The following is an 18,161-nucleotide window of genomic DNA, read 5'->3' as shown; positions in this document are numbered from 1 at the left end:
AGCAGAGGTGCTTAGAAGAAGACTGGGAAATGCAACAAGTACACTGGCATCTGCATTGAAGCAAATTCCACCATGCTTAAAAAAATCCTGACTCTCAATTCAAAATATCCCTTTACGAAAAGTGTAGCATTCCACAGCCAGGAAATACAATTAAACACACCGCTATTTTGATATGGCACACAGAAATTCAGCGCATGAGTCCCTCCTCCTGGCAAAAAAAAAAAAAAAAAAAAGGAGTGGCAGCTAAACAACCCTTCTCCAAGAACAGGTCCCCTCGTCGGCACACAAAAGGAGAAGTAAACAAAAAGGCAGCCACAGCAGAAAGCTGAGCAGAAAGCCAGCAAAATACAGTGTCTGCCAAATAGAGAGGGCCCACCTCTAAACAGTGGGGGCGGAGAACAAATGATGATCAGGCATCTAAGAGGAAGATACAATCAGCTCAGGGGGAGAAATCCAACACAGAGCGTCCAGACCCTGAGCTCCCTCTTAAGAGTTGGGGGATATTTTCAAACCCTCTCCTCCTCTCCAGCCCCTCACACAATGAGTTCAGTCATTACAGCTGAGATGTGATTCAAGGAAACACTGTGTGCTTCGAGGGTCCATTATAAATCCACACCTTCCCACGGAGGCAAATGGCCCTGTAACCATGCATGGTGACCATGAGGGCCACGAGGTCTCTGGGCATCAATATAAACACGTATGAAGAAAGGTGGTGTTTGGAGGTAGCACATGCATCTGCCAACCATCACCAGCACAAGGTGGGACTCAAGCAATGGTTGAGATATGTTTACTCAGTGAGCACTCACAGACTTATCATTCTACTGTGATTCTACCCCCAGCATTCAAAGGCCACCTCCACACAACCCACAAGAGTGGGTAGGAAACCATGCAGCTGCATCACTGCCAGGTTCACCCAGCCAAAACTATGCCTGGAGTTACCCCTCCCTCTATGTGCTGAGGCAGCGATGTGTGTTTCTCCTAGTGTTGGCAGCCCTGGGCCCGGCTCAGAACGAAATGATCGCAGAGTAGGAGCAAGGCATCGAAGCGCTGGAGTCGCTGTAGGATCCGGGCCAGGGCAGGGACAGTGACTGTGTCTCCTGAGGAGGCGAGGTGAGCGACAAGCTGCTTGAATCCGGACATCCTGCTCACCAGATGGGATGGGACCCCCAGCGCCACCCCCACGTGGCTGAAATTCTTGAGACCAGACAAGCAAGGGTCCAACTGGAAGCCAAGTGACAGCACCAAGGAGTGGGGGAGCTGTACTATGGGGAGACCTGGGGATGGCAAAAAAGGGAGGTGAGAGCCTGTCTACCCAGCGAGGGAAGAGTGTCCTGCAAATAAGGCAGTGAGGCCCATACCACGGCCCCTGCCCCCACCCATCTGATGAGCAGCTGCAACATCACCTTCTGCCTGGCCTCACCGCAGAGGGAACTTTTGCCACAGGGCACCAATGCATTTCCTTTCAGTGCTTAGCCTCATGGAACCTGGCTCTCGGCCCCAGGGGAGCTTAATCCTCACCACAGGCGCCAACTTTTCAACTGCCAGGGGTGCTCAACCTCTGGTTCTGCCCCAGGCCCAGCCCCCACTCACCCCTTCCCCAAAGGCCCCACCCCGCCTCTTCTCGCCTCTGCTCCACCCCCGCCCCACCTCTTCCAACACAGTTCTGCCCCCTCCCCCGAGTGCACCGCTTCCCTGCTCCTCCCCCTCCCTCCCAGCCTCCCTGCATGTGGCAAAACAGCTGTTCGCGGTGGGTGGGAGGCGCAGGGAGGGAGGTGTTGATGGCAGGCCCCATCGGCGGGCCGGAGGCGCTGGGAATGGGAGGGGGGAGCTGATAGGGGGCTACCAGTAAGTGCTCAGCACCCACCATTTTTTCCCCCATGGGTGCTCCAGCCCCAGGGCACCCTTGGAGTCTGCGCCTATGATCCTCACTGTTAATACAGGTAAACTAGGTGCCTGTCCCCCACCCCACCCACATTCCAAGGTGTGTCACAGAATGGCTTGACCATTCCCCGCATTAATGCCACAGGCCCAGTGAAAGAGGGTCAGCCACAGATCTCTATGTCAATTGTCAGGGCGACACTGGCCAGGCTGGGGTTCTGCAGGTGGTCTGCCTCCACCTGAACCCTTGAGGAGCAAGGACATGACTGAAAAATGCTGCCCAGACATCCACTCACCTTGTGTGATGCTGCTAATCTCACTCACAAGGCTCAGGACATCATTCACCTGCTAAGACAAAGATGCCCAAGGATTGGGGAGATTCATCAGAGAATGAGCAACAATCACATGTGGATCTTGTCAGTGCTCCACCCACAGGACCAGCCACATATTAGTAATGGCCTGGATATTTCCATTCCATCCATACAGCACCACTCAGTTAGGGCAGCAACCCTATTAAGATGCTCTAAGTTCTTCCAGCAAACCACCATCTCAATAAACAAGTACTTGAACCTAAGCTAGTAAGTTAATTACCCGCTAGACATTTTTTAGACTTCTGTTAATCACTAATCCATCACAAACTGGTGAGGAGACCAGATGGCTCAGAGGACAGGGAAGCAGAGTCGTTCACCACCAGGTCAGTTTTCCATACTGGCAAACATGCAGAGATGATTCATGGGTGATGCAGGGATCAGGTGAAGTGCACAGATCCTGCTGAGTTAAGGACGTGCTTGGACTTTGCCCTTTTGCCAGGCTGAGTATCTGAACCCAGCCCAGGTTGGTAGTTGCAACCATCTCATAGCTCTTTGGTGGCCCTTAGACAAGTTGGTGGGTCTTAGACCAGTTCCTTGCAAACAAAGAAGCACCACAACTGGCAGCTTTCCTTGGGCTCTCAACACCAGTTAGTTTAATGGTGGAAGTGGTGGATGTGTTATGTTCTACCCTGGCCAGTGGGAACTGGGCTGTGTCCCTTCCCAAACTCATGCCTCACAGCTCACTAAACAGCAGATGGTGATGACTTTTGGACAGTCACTACCAGCCAGTGCTGGATCTGAACCTGCTCAGAAGTGAAAGGTTTTGTACCCTCAGCTCCTCTGCTATCCTGTCCCTCCCTGTGTGATCCCCGTAGTAGCTGTTATTATACAGAGGCAGGTGAGATGGGAAGTACTTACAGGCTGCTCCCTGCTTTCAGCAGTGGGAATTTGGAAGGATGAGGACGATCCCCTGACAGGCTCCAGAACAAGTTCACTTTGTGTTATCAGAGGGGCACCAAACAGGGGAACTTCAAGGGTTAGCTCATCTGTATGTCTCCGGATCCTCTGAGCCGCCTGCTTCTCTGCATCCTCCTGGCTTTTGGTGCCCATGAACTCGGCCTGGGTGGAAAACTTCTGCAGGTCTAGCTCCGTGCACTCCACTGGGGCATGGGGCCACCTAGGCTGCATCTCTGAGGCACATGATGAGAGGGGAGTTGGGGCCTCTGTGAACCCAGCTGTGCCCTGCCTGGCATCTGAGGATGACGGACCCCCTGCAGAACAGTCGCTGGACCCTGAGTTCCTTATCAGGGGTTGGGTCTCCAAGACGCTTCTCGCCAGCTGGGATTTGGGACTGGGGCTGACAGCAATCGCTTCCAAACTGGGCTGGAGAGCAGGGATCTGCAGGCCTATGGCTTCACCATTCGAAATTAACTGAACTGGTTCAACGGGACCTGGAACCAGAAACCCCATGGCTTAAAAGTATATGGGTTCCCCTTCCACCAGCCTCTCCACCTGCCGGGGACTGGGCTCCCTCCAGTCAGCCACTCCTTAAAAACCCCATCTCCCACGGGGCACTGCCACTGCCTGTCTCCAGCTGCAGAGGAACAGACAGGACAGGGCTACTCGGTGCCTTTTGTCCGCAAGGTGGCAGTGAGCGCTGCTGAGCAAAGCAAGGCTCCCTGCTCTTCCAGGCAGGGGCGGCTCTAGGCACCAGCAAAAGAAGCTGGTGCCTAGGGCGGCAAAATCTAGGGGGCGGCAGGCTGGGCCGGCGGACCTGCCGCAGTCATGCCTGCGGGAGGTCCACCGGAGCCCCGGGACGACCGGACCTGCCGCAGGCATAACTGCGGAGAGGGCGCTCATCCCGCGGCTCGGCTGGACCTCCCGCAGGCATGACTGCGGAGGGGGCGCTCGTCCCGCGGCTCGGCTGGACCTCCCGCAGGCATGACTGCGGCAACTCAAGCGGAGCCGCCGGACCCGCGAACCGTCCGCAGCCGTGGGGGGTCCAGCCGAGCCACGCGGGACCAGCGGTCCCTCTGCAGTCATGCCCGCGGGAGGTCCGCTGCTTCCGCGGCTCCGGGGCGCCTCCCGCGCATGACTGCTTGGGGCGGCCAAAATGGTAGAGCCGCCCCTGCTTCCAGGGGTCGATCACCAGCCCTCCAGGGTCACCCCCACTACAACAGCCAAGCACTCTCTCCTCCCCAACCCACACATCCCTAGGAGAGAAAGACACTGAAGCTGGAGGAGTGGAACCTACATGTTCCCAGTGCCAGTGCAACATCTTCTGAGTTCAGATTCCTCCCCAGGCGTCCACCTTTCACCCAGAGGAAGATTCCTAGTGGCACTGTGCTCCATCCACCTCAATTATCCCAGTGTCTGACCACAGGGGCTGACCCTGGCAGTAAGCCTCATGGCAGCAGCAATTTTGACACCTCCACTCCTCCCCTATAGGGTGCTCCTTCCGCCTGAGGAATGGAAACTGAGCAGACATAAGGGTGTGGGGGTCACCACCCAGCCTGCCCTTCCCCCTAGACCCAAGCTAAAGCAGCAGAGCAATGAGAAGAGTTACCTTCTGCTTGCCTGGAGCAAGGGCTCAGGTTCTTCACACCCAAGCAGCAAGGACTAGACATCTGTTCCTCACAGGGAAACCTGCTTGGCATGGCTGAGGCCTGGAACATCACCCTCTGGGCCGAGAAATTCTGGGTCCTCAGAAACACTTTAAAGGATAAAGAGCAACTGATATCAGCGAAGACCTGGCTTGTTTTCCCAGAATGCACTAGGCCATCTAGTATGGCTATTTATTTGGTGACTGTAAAATTCAGGAGCAATCAGGCCTCACTGCCTGGAATGGAGAGGGCTAGTGCTGTGCACTGTTCCCCGCACAGCTGTGCCAATGCACCTCAATTGTGTCTCTCTAACCTACTCCTCCTTGCTGTTTTCCTCATCCTCTTAATTGCTTCATCCTCTGCTGCTCCAGTCCTGGCCCCCTCACCTCCACAACTGCCAACATCTCCTCTGTCTTAACCCAGCCCGGGAAAACCCTAGAAGAGAAAGCACTAACCTCAAAAGTGACAACCTTGCTGGCCCCATCTGGCACTCTGAATCTGAGCCCTTACATCCTCCTCCTCTTCCCTACTATTTCTAGGGAAGAAAGGGCAGGGGAAGGAGGACCAGAGGGATGCTGCGTTGCATTCACTCACCTCGCTGACACTGGCTCTTCCAGAAGCGCTTGCAGCAGATGATGGCAAGTGCCAGCAGCACCAACACAATGATGACTAGAGCACTGCTGGTTAGCACTAGGAGGGTGGTGTCCAGGGGAGGTACTGTGGGGATCGCTACCTTCACCAGGCTAGTCCTGGAGCTGCCTGCAAACATACCAGCCAAAGAAAGAGGTCAGAGTCCCATCAGCACATGGTGCGCTGCAGGATGCTACAGAGAAGAAAGCAGACAGGACTAGGGCAGCACAGATCCAGCCCAGAGTGATTAGTACATGACCAGTTACAAGGATATTAAACACATACACACAGATGTCCCTTAGGACAAGAGATCTCAACACAGAAATTAAAAGCATCTAAGGGCTAAGTTCCCTGTAAGCTGCGTGGCTGCACGGCCATGCAGCATCCTATTTAGCACCGCACAGGCACTTAGGGAACCTGCCTGGGGACCTGCTGCTGCTGAGAGGGGCGCCCCAACCTAGCCTGGCCCCCAACCTGCCATGGCTGGGGCGGCCCCCCAGTCCCAACTATGCCACTGCCTGGACCTGCAGCGGCCTGGGTGGCCCAACCTGAACCCAGCTGCAGCCGGGGCAGCGCGGCGCACATAATAAAATTTATTCCGCATATGGGTAGGAAAAATTAGAGGGAACACTGCCTACGAGGCTTAGGAACCTAATTCCCACTGACAAAGAAATTTAATGGACTTAGATACCTAAGTCACTCCTAGGTGGTCACTGTCAGAGATAGGGGATATTGAATTACATGCATCACTGGCCTGCTCCACTCCACCACTCCTCCCACCTCCTATTACTCTAGGGAATCTAAGTCCATTAACTTTCTTTGACAGTCAGTGGGAATTAGGCTCCTAAATCCCTTTTGAAAACTGAACATAATAATCCAGTGCCATCCAGCAGCAGAGTATTTTTAGCTCCAGTTTACAGATGGAGAAACTGAGACACAAGCAGTTTAAGTGACTTGTCCACAGTCAGTGGCAGAACCACCAACTGGACCCAGGAGGACTGAGAAACAACAGCTAAAATTATCTCCCGGCTGCCGAATGACTGCAAAGTGATGGGGCTGATTTTTCTTGATTTTTAGCAACAGAAATAACAAAAAATTACAGGATAGAAAATGGCTGAGCTGCTGTGTCTGACCACATATCATGGCACTGCTGGCCCCACCTGCCCCTCCCCTCCAGATAAACACTGTCAGCACTTCCTTGGTCAGAACTCACTGGGGCAGAATTCTTCCGCTACAGCTAGCGTAATAAACTTCAAAACAAGCACTAGACATTTGAACGAATAAGCACAGCCTCTGCAAGGACACTCAAGAGGACAGAAACAACAAAAAGCCTCAATCTTCATATTTCAGGGAAAAGATGATCAGCAGCGGGGGTCAGGAGGGAATTTTCCTTTGCACACTACAGAATTACTTTGGTATAACTACGTCAGTCAAGGGCGTAAAAAATCCATATCCCAAGCGACATAATTATACCGAACTAAGCACCGGTGTAGACACGCTTCTCCTGCCTACACAGCTACCGCCTCTCACAGAGGTGGATTAACTAAATTGACGGGAGAGTTCTTTCCCGTCAGTTTAGAGCGTCCTCATTAAAGCACTACAGCCGCGCAACTGTGCCAATTCAGTGTTTTAAGTGCAGACCTGCCTTTAGTTACACTATGGGGGTTTATGCCTTTATTTGAAGCATGTAACAGTGGCCACTGTCGGAGATAGGTGATACTGAATTACATGCGTCACTGGCCCTCTCCACTCCACCACTACTCCCACCTCCTGTTAATCCTGCAGGACTCATCGCATGCCCTGTGACATGACATGTTACACAGTGAAAGACAAGAGGTTGGAGTGCTGCTGGCTACGTACACTGATGCTCAGAGGAAGGAGTCTGCTTTGTGCAGGGGATGCATTCCAGATCCTGCAGCCCGCCAATCCGGGTTTTACTGTAAAACCTGCCAAAAAGTAAGTGGAGAATGCTTAACAACAGGACAAGATATAAGAGAATTGTATATATCATCTCTTTGAACAGCACCACCCTACGCCCTCCCACGTGCCTCTGCTTCTGGTGTTCCAGCTGCCAGCTGTACTCACCCTGGCAGACATTCCCCACAGTCTGCATTGGAAGTGGCAGTGCAGTTGGATTTCTGGACACGGTTGATGAGGGGGCAGGAAAGACAAGGTTTGCAACCACGGAACCCCCAGCTGTCCTTAAACCTCCTGGGAGGGCAAGCAGTGCACTGGGCATCCCTTCCTTCACCATAGCCACACTCCTGCAAGAGACAAGCGCAGGTCCATGACTGAGACAAAGAAATGGCATCAGATCCGAAGATACCACAAAGGGAAGAAGCTGTTCTGTTCTCTAGAGGCAGATGGCTTCTCTTCAGTGAGAGAATTCTCAGTTGCTTTTCACACTCTGGGCATCTCACATCTTTGCATTGCACTGGATAGTAGTGGGGCAGCCATTCTGCATTCAGCAACAGGTCACACATTGCCTCAGGGCTTGGCTACACTTACAAATTTGCAGCACTGCAGCAAGGTGTGAAAACACACCCTCTGCAGCGCTGCAAATTGCGGCGCTACAAAGCGCCAGTGTAGTCAAAGCCCCAGCGCTGGGAGCCGCGCTCCCAGCGCTGTCCGTTATTCCCCACAGGGAGGTGGAGTACGGACAGCGCTGGGAGAGTTTTCTCCCAGCGCTGGCGCTTTGACTACACTTAGCGCTTCAAAGCGCTGCCGCGGCAGCGCTTTGAAGTTTAAGTGTAGCCATAGCCTCAGTCACTAAAACTTGTTTTACTGCCAGGGGGATGCTGGTGTAATGCTGTGCCCTCGGGGGGAGCAGAGGGTTTGCTGGCAGCTGGGATCAAACAGTATGAGCCTGAGCTAGTCAAGGCTATATATAGCAAACTCACTAACCACAGTGGAATGTGTAAATCACACCCATTAAGTTTGGCGCTCTGTCCTCTTCCAGTGGTGAGTGGATCACACATAGAGGTTGATGAGTCTATACTCTTGATGAACAGAGCTAGGTCTCTTAGCTTAGGCATAGAGGCTCATTTATAGAGCCAGAGATCCCAGGTGGACACCTGCTGCCAATGACCCACACAAGGACAGGTTAGGGGTTCTATTTCAAGAGTGGGTGAGGTTCTGTCACCTGAAATGTGCAGGAGGTCAGACTAGATGATCAAGATGGTCCCTTCTGACCTAAAAGTCTATGAGTCTATGAGACATTGCATAGCTCTGACCAGGACACTGAAGTTATCCGCCAGAGGGATTTTGACTTCCCCTGGGAGCTGGAGATGATGGGCTCTCCTTGGTGTTTACATAATAAGCTACACCAATTTGAAACCTTTCCTTACTTATTGGTACTTCCATCTTCCCATTCTCCTATCCTCATCCCTGCATCACTTATCATGATCAATAGAATAGTCTAATGTCCCTTGCCAATAAAGCTCTGTTCTTTTTAAAGGCATGGACATCCATTTCAGAGAAAGCTCTGATACTATCCTTCTACTAAAGGCTAGCAGAGGATTCACCTAGCACCACCAGTACCAACAATCCAGGTTCATCCCAGAGCAGCCAAATTACCTTGGAAAGCTCCCATCCTGGGCCACACTCCCTGCAAGGAACGCACTTCCTGTGCTCATCCAGATACTCATTCTCCTGGCATTCCATTGGGTTTCGAGCAGCACCTCGGACCTAGAGAAACAACTGGGGTTACTACAAGTCCCAGAACACTCCTGAGCTGAACCAAGCGTGCCCTTTACTGTGCAATGCTTTCTCATTGGAAGGAAAATTTGCCTGCATTCCTTGCACACCCCAAATTCCCACTTGCTTTAGTACAGTGGTGAGCTCCCAGTGGCCAGGAATGGCAAACGGGGGCCACTGGGAGCTGCGGGTAGCCGGGCCTGCAGATGGTCAATGTAAACGTGGCCCGTCAGCAGATTACCCTGATGGGCCACGTGCGGCCTGTGGGCCGCAGGTTGCCCACCACTACTTTAGTAGATGCTTGTGTTGCACGAGGAAAACCTCATTTTGGCAAAAGCAGAGCCATATTCCTTCTTCCCAAAGGGCAGTAGGAGGTGCAACTGGCTAAGCAGAGGCAGAGGAGGGACTTTAGTAGGTCATGCAGCTGAACTACCCATTCCTTGTGCCATTTGGTGGCATTTACAAGTGAAGTAAGGTGCGGTCAGTTGTTATTTCCAAACTCATGTTGGACACTCTGATCAGTGATGATTTTTAAGATCAGGTCTGCAGCTTCCCTGATGGGAGGTCAGTACATAGTCCACACTAGATAACTTGTAATCCTGGTCTTCTAAACTGTAGGACTCTTCCTAATTTAGAAGCATCACAAAGATCTCCATAAATGGAGCAGTGGAAAGTACACTCATGTGGTATCCAGGTCCGCAGAGAGCACCAAACTGGATGGAGCACACAAAGCAGATGTTCAATCCAGATCCTTAGTTGGTATAGAGCTGACAAATACCTACACTCAGAGGAGCTCATGTTCACGTGATTTGGTGTGAAAACAGTGCAAGAGAAGATAAGTTAACTACACAGTCTTGGATCAGTGGGGCAGAAGGAATCTGGGGATATATAATATGGGGCACAGAACATAGCAAGGAATAACTATCGGTTCTCTAAAGAACTAAAGCCACACTTTATATTACTGGCCACCAGGCTACCACCCAAGATTTTAATGCAACAAATGGAATTCATGGCCAGAACTTAGCACAAGACACAAAACTGATGTGAATCCTCAGCTGCAAACTAAACAAAACTAGTCAAAGGTACTAGGTAAGGCTAGCCCACAGACTTACAGCCCGGCCATGCATTCCTTGGTGAAATCCTTGCCCTACTGAAGTCAATGGCAAAACTTCTATTGATTTCAGCCCCCACTGAACTCATTTGGAATTTGGGCTATGCAAATAATGCAGACTACAGAGAGCAGAGCACATAGAGAGAATTCAACAGAAATCAAACTGAAACTATTAAAACACATTATGCAGAGGTTTCGGTTCATTTGTTTCAAGTGGATTCCTACCTCAGTGACAAGAAATAGAGCAAAAAACAGCACTGGGTCTCTCTTCATGTCACTTCTCTCATAACCTCATCCAGCAAATCAGGAAAGAATTAATAACACCGTGTCTGCCTCATGAGGTCGACTCATTGGAATCTAAACATTAAAGAAGAGTAGAAAGGGCTTGAGAAACATGCTTTCAAAGGCAGCCACTGTTATAACTTGAAACAATTCAAAAATGAGTGGAGCACAAGTTTTTGTCAGCCCAGCCACAGGCCTCATTAGGAACAAGTCAAAGGACAGCCTGCTAATATTCACACAGTAGAGCCTAGGAACATACTGGAAAAGATGATGTTACAGCAGTAGATATACAAGCACTCTCCACTTCTCTTCCCCCCCCCCCACCCACATCAAAACCCATTTCTATCTATGCCACCATTATAAACTGTAAATGTAAAGGGCCCCTCAGTAAATGTTCCTTGCTATGCCGCTCAAGTCTGATCTCCCACTCTCATGAGCCCTATGCAAAGTAGGCTGCACTTTGGAAGTGGGCTATTGGCCAGGCTTTTCCCACTATCCAAACAATCAGGACTCATCTGATATGGCGTCTCCACTGGATAAGCACACAAAGCAAGATATTAGTTATTACTATCAACTCACATACCCTGAGCAGTATACGCTGCAAAGAAAGCCATATGACAACGAGAAATTAAGGGTGCTAAATTTATCTAGCCCAGTAAAGCAAAGATCGCAGGAGGGATGAGATCACAGTCCATAAATAGCTTCAAGGATACTGACACTATAGAGTAAATAAAGAGAGTTTGTCATAGTCTCAGAAGATGGTGGTCACGGAGCTATGGGCTGAAGCTAAACAAGAAAATGTTTAGGCTCAGTATTAATGTCTAGTTAGGGCCCATTTCTGTTAGGAAAAAAATAGAAATGGGCCTGAACCATCCTCCCAAATATAAACCAATCACAGATTTGAATCCAAGTTCATATCTGAAATTTGTCTCCATAATAGGCTGACTCCAAACACCCTGAACTTTGGATAAGCTCAGCGTTTGAAGCCCCAAGTTCAGCACTGTTCAGATCCATGGTTTAGCGTCTGTCCATTGTAGAGGTAAAACGTTCAGATATGGACCCAGATATGGAATTTGGAACGGAGGCTTTGATTTGGGCCCATATCTATGAATAAATACAAACGGAACAAGAGCAAATTCCCAAGTGAAGTGGAAAGGCACCATTCACTAGGGTGTCTTAAGAACAATGGGGACCTAATCTTGGTGGGGGACCCCAGGTGTCATCCTAATACAAACAATAAATAGTAATAAAAAAGAATAGGCAAGGTGAGACAATAATAGGAATGATGTGGGGAGCAGGCCTCCCAAATACAGTTTTATCCTGCATAATCTTTTCTATCCTTTGTATCTATGGCTCCTTGGTCCTCGCTCCAGTTTAGCAATACATGGACACTGAAAGCTTTATTGAATTTCTGGTGTGAGTCACCTCAGTTCCTCCTATTCTCTGCTTGTGACACATAATAGTCCAGTCTCCTGTGGGCTGCGATACTTGGGTCTAGTTCTGATTGCTGGATTTAGTTTGGAGGTGCTGACGGCCTGTGATACGCAGGAGGCCAGACTAGATTATCTGGTGGTCTTAAACTCTATGACTTTATGAGCGCCCTCAATAGAAAGCCACCTTGAGATTCTAGCAAGTGATTAAAACATTTGGTCCCAATTAGGTTAAATTGCAGAAGCTGTACAGAATCTCGAGGCGACTGCCAGAATAAGATCTCATTTTCCGGATTGGGACCTAAACATCTCACAGTATCAGCCTGCTCATTGATTTTATAGGGAAACAATCTACAGTCATTGTTCTGTGTTAAGGGGAATCTATGAACTTGGTGTATAAAAACTGTTAAATTATTGAATCAAAATGATTTCATGATTTGTTAAAAATCTCAGTGAAAACAGCTTTCCCCTATTTAAACACTCCCTCGTATGTGTAATACTCACCCAAAATACTGCACTAGAACTATTGTAAGATGGAGTGGTTTGGACCATTAGTGTAGAATACCATAGTTTTGGTAAACGTCCTGTTTTCTGCAGTTCCACCATTCTTATCCCACTGGGTTAGACTACGGCATTTATGCCAGGGCCCTGTGGAGTGGGTGGGGCAGGGCTGCATCAGCGAGATTGTATCGCAGGAGACACAACTTGTCAGGGAGGGCTCAGTGACCGCAGTGGATGAATCTGATTGTCGCCCAGGCGCACCAGCCATACTCCGCAGGCCAGTGCAGATGCGAGGCTGGCCCATGACCATGCCTCATCCTGATCCTTCTCTTATAGCTTCATGCGTCTCAGGGGAAGCACAAGTCCCTGCACTCCTCAGAGCATAGGGACTGCAGAGACTGCTGGTATAGGAGGCCCTTAGGTAGCTGCAAAAGTGGGAGGAAGCTTCATTTTTGCACTCCACCACTGTGTGCCCATGCAAGGACCACTCGCAGCCTAGCCTTTTAACTAGACAATAGGATATTTCACAGAGGACTTAACAAGCTAGACTGGCACCTTGTAGTACATAGAGCTACAACTGCATACTGAGGCCCTGATTACAAGCCCATTGAAGTCAATGGGAGTGTTTGGATTAGGCCCTACCTAACTTGCACTTTCCTTGAACATTGGTCAGACTTCATATTCAATTGAAAACTGTTTTTGTTTTTTGTTTTTTTTCCCCAGTAGCTGCTTGATTTATAACTATCCAAAGCATTGAATTGAAATAAAAATCCAGGAACTGACAGCAACACTCAAATTCTTTTCAGGAAGATCCCTGAAATTCGAGGGTACTTTTTTTGGTTTATAACCTAGTCTGACCCAGGGCCGCCCAGAGGGGGGGGCAATTTGCCCCGGGCCCCGGGCTCCGGAGGGGCCCCCAAGAGAAGAGCGGAGGCTCCCGCCTCCGCCCCTCTCCTGGAGCCTCGGCGCATCAAGCGCCAAGACTCCGGCCGAGCCCCTGAGCCCCGCTCCGAGCCGCATGGTGAGGAGGCGGGACTGGGAGCTCCAACGGGGCCTGAGCCCCACCCCGCTCAGAGCGCCGTGGGGAGGGGGCGGGGTAGCTGCCTCCGCTCGGCGTGGAGCTCCCAGCCCCGCCCCCTCACCACGCGGCTCTGAGCGGGACGGAGCTCAGGCCCCGCCGGAGACGCGCTCGGTAAGGGGCCGGGGCCGGGGCCGCGGCTGGGGCCGCTGCCGGCCTGGCGGGAGAAGCCGGGGCCGGGCGGGCGGGCGAAGCCGGGGCCGCGGGCGGCCGGGTGGGAGAAGCCGGGGCCGGGGCCGGGCGGGCGGGAGAAGCCGGGGGCGGGGAGGGGCCGGGCGGGAGAAGCCGCGGCCGGGGCCGCTGCCCGCCTGGCGGGAGGGGCCGGGGCCGGGCGGGCGCGGCCGGGGCCGCGGGCGGGCGAGGCCGGGCAGGCAGGAGAAGCCAGGGCCGGGGCGCGGCCGGGCGAGGCCGGGGCCGGGCGGGCGGGGAAGCCGGGGCGGGAGGGCCGGGGCCGGGGGAGAAGCGGGACCCGCGCCGAGCGCAGCCGGTCTTGGCGGCGGGGCCTTCCGTTCTGGGACCGCCGCCAAAGTGCCCCGAAGACCCGCGGCCCCGCCGCGGGTCTTCGGGGCACTTTGGCGGCGGGTCCCGGAACGGAAGGGGCCCCCCGCTGCCGAAGACCCCGGGCCCCCGGAATTCTCTGGGCGGCCCTGGTCTGACCTACAAACTTTACACAGTGAAGAACATTTATATTTGTTTGATAAACACTTGCCATCTTTTGAGATGGCTCCTGCTGTTCCTAATGGATATTTCTGTCTACATTTTCAAAGTGGCAAAGAGATTTCAATGAACCGTGAGAGTGGCATCAGGTTTAGCATTACTGGATTATCAGGTCAACATATTAGAGTTAAGGGATCATTGAAGATTTACCAAGTCTTTACTGGTACCATACAGCACTACTTGCAATATACACCTCTACATCGATATAATGCTGTCCTCGGGAGCCAAAAAATCTTACCGTGTTATAGGTGAAACTGCGTTATATCGAACTTGCTTTGATCCACTGGAGTGCGCAGCCCTGACCCCCCGTCCCCCGGAGCACTGCTTTACCGTGTTATATCTGAATTCGTGTTATATCAGGTCGCGTTATAGCGAGGTAGAGGTGTACCAGAATGGGAAAAATTGCTATAAAACACTTACTGCATATCTGAAGTTGGCAGCTGGTAGAATTGGGCAGTGGAAAACAGGTCAGCCAGATTAAATGCCATCATGTGGTTTATATGTTGCTTTAAAAAAGAAAGGATGACAATGTTAAATAAAAGCAACAGGAGAAAAGGATTTTTTTTAAATCCCAAAATATTAATCTGGAAAATATTCCTGCATGTCTAGCATTTTCTCCTCATATTAAGTCAAGTCCTTGCCTTTAGTGCCAATATCCTCTGTTCCCCATTCACTCAATACTATTCATTTTGTTCTGCAAGCATTTCTTGATACTATATTGTGCTTAATATATAGGACTCTCTGAGCCAGATTCTTCTATCTTTACTCATATCAAGTTGTACCTTACTTTGTAAACAGTCCCACTGATTTTACCTTTAAAAAGGTATTGCTCATCATAAGTAAGAAATGGTTGAATCTTTTAGCCTGGTTTGGAAATAAACACATTTTTCAGTGAACTTGTAGACTTTCTCCAAGTCACAAAAAGTTCAATAAGTGTGTAATGTGTCCTACTTCAAAACTCTTAGCTTGTTTTCTGTTTATTTTTAGAAAAAACACCCCAATATCAAAAGGGGAGTGCGCACTGTGCTGATTTTACACCTCTCTGACATTATGACAATTTTTTTATGCTCCAACTCTTGTCATAATGTTCATTTTAGACTTCTGTTTCTTTCAATTTGTTCTAACAGCAAATAAAATGAGACTTTAAATACAGTAATAATACCCAATGCAGGAATTACTGTATTATTATCACTTGGATTCCTGTAGTGCTCACAGCATGTGAAATGCCATTCAAACACATAGGAAGACCTATATCATCCCCAAAAGAGTTTATAATCTGAGGCCCCAATCATGCGTTGGGATCTGATTAATACAGAACTCCGCACCCATGTGAAGTTCTGTTTAATTCAGTGGGATTCCCCAGGAGTGCGGAGAGCCATGTTAGCAAATCACAATGCAGGATCGAGACTTAAGATGACAAACAATCTAGGAAAGAAAGAGATACAATTGAGACCTTGAAATCAATGGGACTGCTCACGTACATACAGTTTGTCTTGTGCCTAAGTGTTTGCAGGATCATGGACATAATATGTATAATTTTCATATACACTATATATATGTTTTATACACATAATTATACACTGGGGGTCAAGATTTCCAAATGTGACTAGTCTGTGTTGGGGGCTGTTTGAGTATTTTTCAGTGCCTCAGATTTTTGGATGACCAATCTAAGCATCCATCTTCTAAAAACAGGCCTTTTTAGAGAGTTGCAAGCTGACTTCCCAAAATCACTGGTATCTTTTGAAAATCTTGGCCTCTTTTTTGTCTGTTTTCCCCCTTGACCTATCCATTATTAACTGGCCAGTTTCTTGATTATTGTAACAATTTTTTGTACCCCCGTTACTCCTTTTTGCTTTTGTCCTCTAATGTCTAACACATCACACCACTGACAACCTATCATTCATACTCAACTCACAGGAAAAAATTACTGCCTCATTTATAATTAATTTTACAAATAAAACCATTTCTAATCTGTACTTACTAAGAATTACTCCAAATGTACATAAAAATGCTTAGTCAGTTGCTAGACAGAAGTATTTAAAATATTTACAGATGAAGAGTACACCCATAGATACCATAAATATTATACACACAGTGCTCAGGAAATGCATTTTTAAGAACTAAAGAAATCATTATCAACTACTATCTCATTATTTATTAAACTTTAATATAAATAATTACAATAATGGAAAACGTTGCTCGTACTCATTAATATTTGCTGGTGCTAATACTAAACTCAATAGCATAGTTTATCATAAATAACCAATAAGATTATTCATTTGTAATCTTCACTCATATTTATCGTTGGCTGCAATCTCAGCCTTGAAATCTACAGCTCAGTGCTCTAAACACTTTGGTGTCTGCTGTGTTTTATAATCAGGCCTGCCACCCCCGCAATAGCGTAAAGTGTCGGGACTTGCAGCGTGCCCTTCCAGACTATAGTGGTGTCACCTACCAGTGACTCTTTGGCATGCAGGCAAAGTATTCCACGGCTTATTCCAAAGTCTGCGTTTGCACGGATCAAAATATCTGGACCGTTTGTAAAGCGATCAGATGAAACCCCATCTGCGGAGAGTGGGAGGCTGAGCTATGGCTGGAGATTGTACCTGCAACAAGTCCAGACTCGCCCGCTCACCACGTGTCAGTACCAGTTTCCTTCCTCTCCGGACCCTTTGCACCGCTAGTGCAGATCCGTTACCCCCTCGCTCCCGGGAAGAAACGGAGGGCCCTGCTTTGCAGCTTGGTACCGGACAATCATAACCTTGACTCCGAGCGCGGAAACTTACAAGGAAAAGCTAATAACAAGACCGATCCTTCCTGGCAGCCCGCTTCTTTTCTCCCTACAAGGATGTCTAGCTGAGACAGACAGGCTCGCCCACTGGAGCCTCTCCCTCCCCTGAAACACGAACGGGAAAGTGCGAGGGATGCTCCAGCTCGCTGGGATATGCCCAGGCATGTACGCGGCACAGCGACTCTGCCGCCTGAACCAGCCCGAGACCTCCTCATGCCGGAGAGACCCAGCCAGAGTGAACGTAACCCACGGGCCGGGATGGACACACGCAGCCCAGACAGACGAGTACATTTAGGGTGCCGCATAGCGATTACAGCCGCTACGGATCGGGGGCATTCGCTGGCTGTTTGGCATCTAGAGTTGCAGAGTAACTTCAGACGCCCCGGCAAGCTGGGTGGGCAGTACGGACAAGACGAGGCAGCTCACACGCACAGAGATGATCACTAGGCAATTAACTGCCCTACCCATGAGACAGGCAAGTACCAAAAAGCATCAGGCGCCGGGCAAACATGTCCCATTTTACCTGCTTCCCAGCCGCAGCGACCCTGGCGCGGGCTCCAGTTCTGCTCTGCCCCAGACAGCCCCACAGACTGGCCAGCGGGCCCGGGGCCCCACGGTTGATGAAATCAGCTGCAACACCCACCACCACTTCAGTCATCCACCCACCCTGCCTCCTGCCCTGGAGGGACCCACGAGAAGCGAAGTTCCACCCCGCGACTCCGCCCCACAGACAGGCACGGCTTCCCATTGGATAGAAGCAGCCTCCTGGGCGAGGCTATGCAGATCAGCCTGCCCAAAGGGGCGGGGTCTGAGGGCGGCAAGGTGGTTGATGCTGCATGGGACTCCGCGGTGGCCGGTGTGACGACACATTGAGCAACCCTTCCGTTTTGCAGCTAGGTGCAGTTTCTGCCGGGCAACGTAACCATCTGGGCTCCTGCTCAGGACTTGCTGCCGCCTGGTCCATGGGGTTGCAAATCAGGAGGGACAGGGTTTGTGCTCGAAAACACTCCAGGGCCGCCCAGAGGGGGGGCAAAAGGGGCAATTTGCCCCGGGCCCCGGGCTCCGCAGGGGCCCCCAAGAGAAAAGCGGAGGCTCCCGCCTCCGCCCCTCTCCTGGAGCCTCAGCGCATCAAG

At 50.5% G+C, this 18,161-nt stretch overlaps 1 protein-coding gene across 4 annotated transcripts; it reads right to left on the bottom strand.

The window, feature by feature from the left end:
* Window positions 1-773: 773 nt before the first annotated feature.
* Window positions 774-17,682, bottom strand: EDA2R (ectodysplasin A2 receptor). Of its 4 annotated transcripts, none has more exons than XM_039488995.1 (11): window positions 17,552-17,682; window positions 14,658-14,743; window positions 10,455-10,586; window positions 8,999-9,109; window positions 7,508-7,686; window positions 7,283-7,368; window positions 5,387-5,551; window positions 4,756-4,902; window positions 3,108-3,640; window positions 2,175-2,226; window positions 774-1,274 (listed from the first exon to the last, which is right to left on the bottom strand). In XM_039488995.1, exons 3-11 carry the CDS (start codon window positions 10,500-10,502, stop codon window positions 979-981), a joined length of 1,617 nt encoding a protein of 538 aa, XP_039344929.1. In that variant the 5' UTR covers window positions 10,503-10,586; window positions 14,658-14,743; window positions 17,552-17,682; the 3' UTR covers window positions 774-978. The 4 variants fall into 4 exon arrangements, with proteins under 4 accessions (XP_039344929.1, XP_039344932.1, XP_039344930.1 ...); XM_039488998.1 differs by having other exon boundaries at window positions 2,175-2,223; XM_039488996.1 differs by lacking the exon at window positions 17,552-17,682 and adding an exon at window positions 16,693-16,760.
* Window positions 17,683-18,161: the final 479 nt, after the last annotated feature.

Source organism: Mauremys reevesii, linkage group 9 (genome assembly GCF_016161935.1).
Source record: "Mauremys reevesii isolate NIE-2019 linkage group 9, ASM1616193v1, whole genome shotgun sequence".
NCBI classification, from domain to species: domain Eukaryota; kingdom Metazoa; phylum Chordata; order Testudines; family Geoemydidae; genus Mauremys; species Mauremys reevesii.
The sequence above is the reverse complement of the archived record's forward strand: the minus strand, read 5'-3'. Positions and strand labels throughout refer to the sequence as shown.

Bases quoted from the DNA above. Each gene is read 5' to 3' on its own strand.
- EDA2R (XM_039488995.1), bottom strand. From the start codon at position 10,502: ATGAAGAGAGACCCAGTGCTGTTTTTTGCTCTATTTCTTGTCACTGAG. The intron at 3,641-4,755 runs GTAACTCTTCTC...TTCTGGTTCCAG, and splicing joins TTGCTCCAGGCAAGCAGAAG to GTCCCGTTGAACCAGTTCAG. The intron at 1,275-2,174 runs GTGAGTGGATGT...TGCCATCCCCAG, and splicing joins GATTAGCAGCATCACACAAG to GTCTCCCCATAGTACAGCTC.